The sequence below is a fragment of the Solea solea genome, chromosome 5 (assembly GCF_958295425.1).
Source record: "Solea solea chromosome 5, fSolSol10.1, whole genome shotgun sequence".
Taxonomy (NCBI): Eukaryota; Metazoa; Chordata; class Actinopteri; order Pleuronectiformes; family Soleidae; genus Solea; species Solea solea.
In genome coordinates this window covers 12,276,417-12,282,361 of record NC_081138.1, presented here as the reverse complement: position 1 = coordinate 12,282,361, position 5,945 = coordinate 12,276,417, and the positions used below count along the sequence as shown (strand labels likewise).

The 5,945-nt window shown below is 41.9% G+C and overlaps 1 protein-coding gene across 1 annotated transcript; it reads left to right on the top strand.

Annotated features, from left to right (window-relative positions):
* Positions 1-4,436: 4,436 nt before the first annotated feature.
* Positions 4,437-5,940, top strand: LOC131459903 (radial spoke head protein 3 homolog). Its single transcript, XM_058630044.1, has one exon. The coding sequence runs from the start codon at positions 4,508-4,510 to the stop codon at positions 5,441-5,443; it is 936 nt and encodes a 311-aa protein (XP_058486027.1). The 5' UTR covers positions 4,437-4,507; the 3' UTR covers positions 5,444-5,940.
* Positions 5,941-5,945: the final 5 nt, after the last annotated feature.

Below are 5,945 nucleotides of genomic sequence, written 5' to 3'. Positions count from 1 at the left end.
AGATTTAACCCACAAAATCTTCATGTCTCCTCTGTCTGGTGTCATTTCAACATGGTTTGCCTGTCACTAGTATCTTTACTAGTTTTCATACAAAGCCTTTTTGGTCATTCCTGACAAGAGGCTGAATGTAAACCTGAACCCATGAAGAGCCAATAGTGTAACAGCGCATCAGTCTGCCGGCCCCTGCACTTTTGTTTTTCTTTCCTCCAACGAGATGGGTCCTGGAACTGGGACCTGAGCCTGAGAGAACAGAAGACCACAGACGTCTTTTGCACTGTGTTCTCTCGGGATGATTTCTGCTCTTGCTGCTTGGTTAAGGCTCCCCACTTAACCACGCCGCTCTCAAAACACACTACAGTCTCTTTTGTCTCATGCAGTTTTGCTCCTGTCGGCTTTGTGGTGATGAGCAGCAACCTGACACTTGTAGATGTGGTGGGGGAAAAAAAACAAACAAAACAATATGCTATTTATGCTATTTAACTCTTGGTTGCCACCAGTTTTCTTGCTAATTCTTACACATACACACTGAATGTATGGACAGTAAAGTAAATGACTTTGGAGCATTCATATAATCTGTTATGCGCATGGAAAAGAAATTGCAGTTAAGGAGGAGTTAAGACCAATGTTTTTAAAAAATGAAAAAAGTGAGACCAAAATCAAGTGGGTTTGTGGGTTGGAGAATCTTAATTGCTCATGATCCTAATAATATGGTGGTTAATAATAATGGACTTATACCAATAGACACTGGGATATGTTTCTTTGGAGCATTGATGTGCTTTGGAGATTAAATCACAGCCTCTCAGCGCTGCTGTCCAATGCCTTAACCCCAACCAGTCGACCACTGCACCACAAAACACCACGCTGTTTGAGAAATGAGTCGGCAAATGTTTAGGTTCTCCTGCATAATAAAGCCCAATGTTGCCAACTGTTCCGAGATGGAATCAGAGTAGTTAACGACTCCCTGTGAGACACAGATGATGTATTCTCAAGAGACTGATGCCCAACGTTAAGGTTTGGCGTACCCCCCTCCCCCCCGCGGGTCGAGTCGGAAGACTCCTGTGCTGCAAACCGCTGTTTGATGTTTGGGTGTCTCTCCTCAGTGTCGACTTTGAAAAACCTAATCTCACCTTTAGGACAGAAAAGGAAATGTCCATACCTTTTTTTTTTTTTTATATATATCTATTTTAATTTAGTGTCACGGAGGACTGCCTTGAACCGATATCCTCTATTCCTCTCCTTGCCTATCCTTCGAACAGAAAGTGAATTACCATACAAAGGTGTTTTATTTTTTTATTATATCTTGCTAATGTGAATGTTGTTTTTTTGTTGTTTTTTTCGGAATGCAATTTTTTTGTTTTTCCATTCCAAAAAGCCATGGTTTTATGGGGAAAGAGAGGGTAACAAAAAAGGAAGAGAAAAAATCAAAAGCTTGAAACCATGCACTACATTTGTTGACCCCGGCTTTCCCTGACAAGACCCTGCCTTCTTAATACTGTACTTCAAATGTGCTTATTACTTTAATTGTGGCTGACTCGTGTGCTAAGCCTTCCCTATAGGGTGCAGGGAATACACTTTAAATTGTTTCTTTTTCTGTTGTGCCATGACACCCTGCTCCCACCACACACTCCCCCTGCACACACATTCAAGCACGGCCTGCACAGATCGACTCTCCGCGGAGTGTTCGGTCTGTCGACCTGCTCCTTCATCTTTTTAGAAATACAATGTTGTAGATGTTGCAAACTATCTTGATGAATCGGTATGTAAACATACTCGTTGCGTGTATTTACACTGTATAGCTTTTTGGTTTCTTCTTACCCCTGACACGTCAGTTACTCCAGGGTCTTAAGTTATTGTGGTATTGAAAGTACTTGAATATGAAAATCTACGGGACCTTTTCTCTGTTGTGTTTTTTTTTTTTTTTTTTTCCTTGGTCATTATCATAACAACGCAGGATTTGAGGGGAATGGAGGGAAAACAGGCTTTATGAATGACAGGTATTCATTTCTTTAAGATGTTCTAGTGCCTCTTGAGAGAGTTGGACAGGTGAAGTTTGTCAGCCTGTGCTGGCTCGTGTAAATGACCGAATAGGACGAGCCATTAGCTTTACTCAGCAGAGTTGCAGTTGGATGTTGGTTTGGAGGTTAAAAATAGCTTTTTTTTTGTTCCTCTTAGAAACTGTTGTTCTGTTGTATTTGTATCTGGCAAGGGTCAATTCCCTCATTTTTCAGACACCAATCCTGTGACATCTGCTGCCTGCAAAGCTTCAGCAGCACACGACTGTTTAACTCCAGTGACCTGAGAAAAAGTTGAAAGTATTCCTGTGTAGTGGGATGAATATCATGACTATACAGCCTCCAGTGTTTCCCCCCTGAATTCCCCGAGTGCCATTCCTGAGACTACTACTAGCCCATGCCTTTTACCTGTGCCAGAAAAATATGAAGTTGTTTGTTTGTTTTGTTGTTGTTTTTGGTTTGTCTGGGTTTTATGTTTTGAACCATCACATTCCACCATGTGTCCCTGACATGTCCGTTGTCAGCGTGGCTCTGTCATGTCAGTACCAGGGAGTGTTGGAGCGAGTCTCTTTCTTTTGTTTACATCGTAAGTCAGAAGAAAATGGTCAAGTTTATTGTTTCAACGTTGAATTTGTGACTGATCGTCTTTGCAACATCCACTTCTTCCTTAATCTCTGGGCGGCCTCACTCTTGAGCTCATGGCTGAAATGGTAGATATGGGCACATTACTTTGATGTATTTACTTTTTCCCCTCTGGGCCTCGTGCAGAGCGATTATAGGAAAGCTCTGTATAATTTCTATCTGCATGGCTTATCAGGAGACGAGAGCGAGCATTCTGCCTCTCCTGTACGGCTTGTATACTGTTGGGTCGCTGAGGCATTACGGCTTCCAGTCTTCATGTTAAATAAATAATGTCATGTCTTCTCACAGCACAACCCATCTCAGTTCCTGTTATTTCACATACATTATCTCTCACCTCAGTCAGACTCGTGTTTATGGCTTTGGTTGTGTGTGTAAATCATTCCTGTGTGTCAAAGCTGTGTAAATCAAAGCAAAGGACAGTTAAAGTGTGAATGAATGGCTTTAAGTCTATTTTGGGTTCTCTGGCACTTTTTTCTTGTTGCTGTACTGTAGAGTTGTCTTGGATTTACTGTATATTTCTCTTTGAGGGAGAGGTTTAAGGTGATAGTAACTGCAATATTGTGATGATTATTTGAAAATTGTACACAATTGCGATCTGTTTTTTTTTTTCTTTCTTTCATTTGGGATTCATATAAAAGATGTGTTCATTGTTTTGTTTAGGGGTTTTTCTCCTTAGATTGTGGAAAATCAGATTGTACAGCTGCAAAGAGTTTATCCTCCCCTCAGCTTTTTTTTCAGAGCTATGATTAAGAGAACTTAAAACTGTAAATAAATATTATGTGTTGAATTATGAATGTCACTTCAAAAATGTATTCAAAGGAGTTAGTCAAGGGCTTCAGGAGTGAAGGAGCCACATTTCTTCTTTTTAATGGTTTCATATTTTTAATTTGCAGAACGTTAAAGGTCATTTTTATCTGAGATGCCTGTTTTTTCCCCCTCCCTGAATTCATATAAATACAATGTCACACATGAACCTTATAAGAATCACTTTTTATTCCCTCCAATCCTAAAGGGAAACTCCAGTTTGCACCCTTTTTTATGTAAAATAAAAGCTCTCTCCACCTTGTGGGAAAGTCTTTTGTGACGTGATTTTTACCTGTTTCTCCTGATGCTTAGTTTCCGGACTTAAGTGAAGTGGTGAATGTATGAAGATGATGCTGTTGGCGTTTGCAAGTTGTTCAAAACACCACCATAAATTGTGTTTATGGTGGACAAAAGTAAAGAATTCGGATCTGTGAAAATGCAAGTGACAAAAAAATAATATTCATTTGTCATGATCAACAACTAAAAGGTTTGAATGAATAGGCGAAGCACAAGGCCAACAGTTTGAGTCTGAATTCTTACATCTGGAAAAAATTTCATTGAAATCCATACTGTTATGCAGCTTCCAGACAGACAGACAGTCCCAGGCGTAATAGTGTAAATGAGGAGTCAGCACAGTATTTTATTCCATGCTAAATTAGGTATCCATACCTATCCGGTCCAAAAACATTTGCCTTGTTAATGATGTCTGAACTTTTATTTAATTATTTGAAATATTCAACTTTTACTGCTATTTTCCCTTTTGAAAATGAATGCAGACGGACACCACTCATCCCTGCCTTTAATTGCCTTGTAGATGGGTTGCTGTAGCAACCATGGTATCTGGATTAAATACATGCAGGTCAAACGTGTCCTAAGATTGAGAACACTGGAACTTCAAAGGCTTAAAAGTGGTGACATCATCATTGAGTCTTGAATGATCAGTATATACTACACTGAAGCCACTGAGCGAGTGATTTCAACCACCGTCGACCATCGTCGGCATCATCGACAAACAACTGTCTGCTGGTTCCTGATAGTTTGTGGCTCACATGGCTTTTTCTTCACACCACAGACTTCCAAATGGAATCTACAGCTTCTCCAGTCACCCGAGACCCGCGGAGGAGTGCCTCAAACCTGCACCTGAACAGGACCTCAGTCATTATGGGAAAATGTACAACTGCTGTATTGTCAGCACAAGCACTGCTGCTGTTCAACATATTCTACCAGCTACAGGTCAACCAATCCCTGCTGAAATACACAAACACAGGGAGATCAGGAGGAGAGGTCGGAAACGTGCCAGGAACAGACTCAAGACTCCGCGCAAAAAGGACATTGAAGTACAAACGCATCCTTATTTTGAGAAATGGGATGATGTCAAAGTGGCTCCAGGTACTGAATGCCAGACTGACACTTTACCAGACATACCAGCCATCGTTATACCTGCCAAAACTGGCAATGATGTTGCAATACAGTTGGAGGAGAAGGACTTGATTGACTTTGAAATAGATGTGAAGCCAGTGGTGGAGATCCTGGTGGGTAAGACCATAGAGCTCTCTCTCATGGAGGTGATGGAGGAGGAGGAGCTGGCCTGTGTGAGGGAGCAGCAGGGAGCTTTACTAGACCTCCTAAGTAATGAGCAGGCAGAGGCGCAGCGACTGCAGGAACAAGAGGGGCGGCGCAGGGAGGAACAAGAAAGAAGGATGGCACAGCAGAGCGACGTGCTGAAGAAAGAAGGAGAGACTGCTGAGAAGATTGCTGCCCGTGCGTACACTCGGCAGTACCTGGCCGATGTTGTTCCTGCGGCCTTCATCTCACTCAGAAACGACGGCTATTTCTATGACACTGTGGAGAGAGATATTGAGATTAATTTCTTTCCACACCTGATGGCTGAGGTTTACAACAATTTAGAGAAGAGAAACACAGCGAAACAGGTGCTGGACACTATTATCCACAGTGTTGCCCAGATGAGGTCCAGACTAAATTGAAATTGAGCATGAAGCACCAGGAGATGCTAGAACATGTTGACAGATGAGCCCAACGCACGAATGAATGTTTCACTGTAAAAGATGGATGTTACAGAAAGTGTCCTTGGTGGTGATGTCCAGTTGTGGACGTGGACGTTTGATGACAGGGGCAACTGTGTTGACTAGATACAGACTGACCTCCTGCAGCCAATGCAGAACTGCTACCTGAGCACGGTGTGTTCACTGTGGTTGTGTCAATAAAAACATTTCAAACTTTAACTTCAACATGAAAGTGTGTATAGTTCATGTGAATGCAGGAGAGCATGGGAGACACACGAGGCTCCATGAGTTGTCCGTTCAAAGATGGTCTTCATACCTTGGGTGAAACACTTGGTTATTTGAGTTACTGTTGCCTTTCCAGTCTCGTCATTCTCCTCTAACTTCTTGGATTATTACCAAGGCAGAATTCTTGCCTCGAGAAATTCTAAATTCTGATATTCTTCTGTGGTACTAGGCGACTCTG

Coding starts and splice junctions, on each gene's coding strand:
- LOC131459903 (XM_058630044.1), top strand. CDS start 4,508: ATGGCTTTTTCTTCACACCACAGACTTCCAAATGGAATCTACAGCTTC.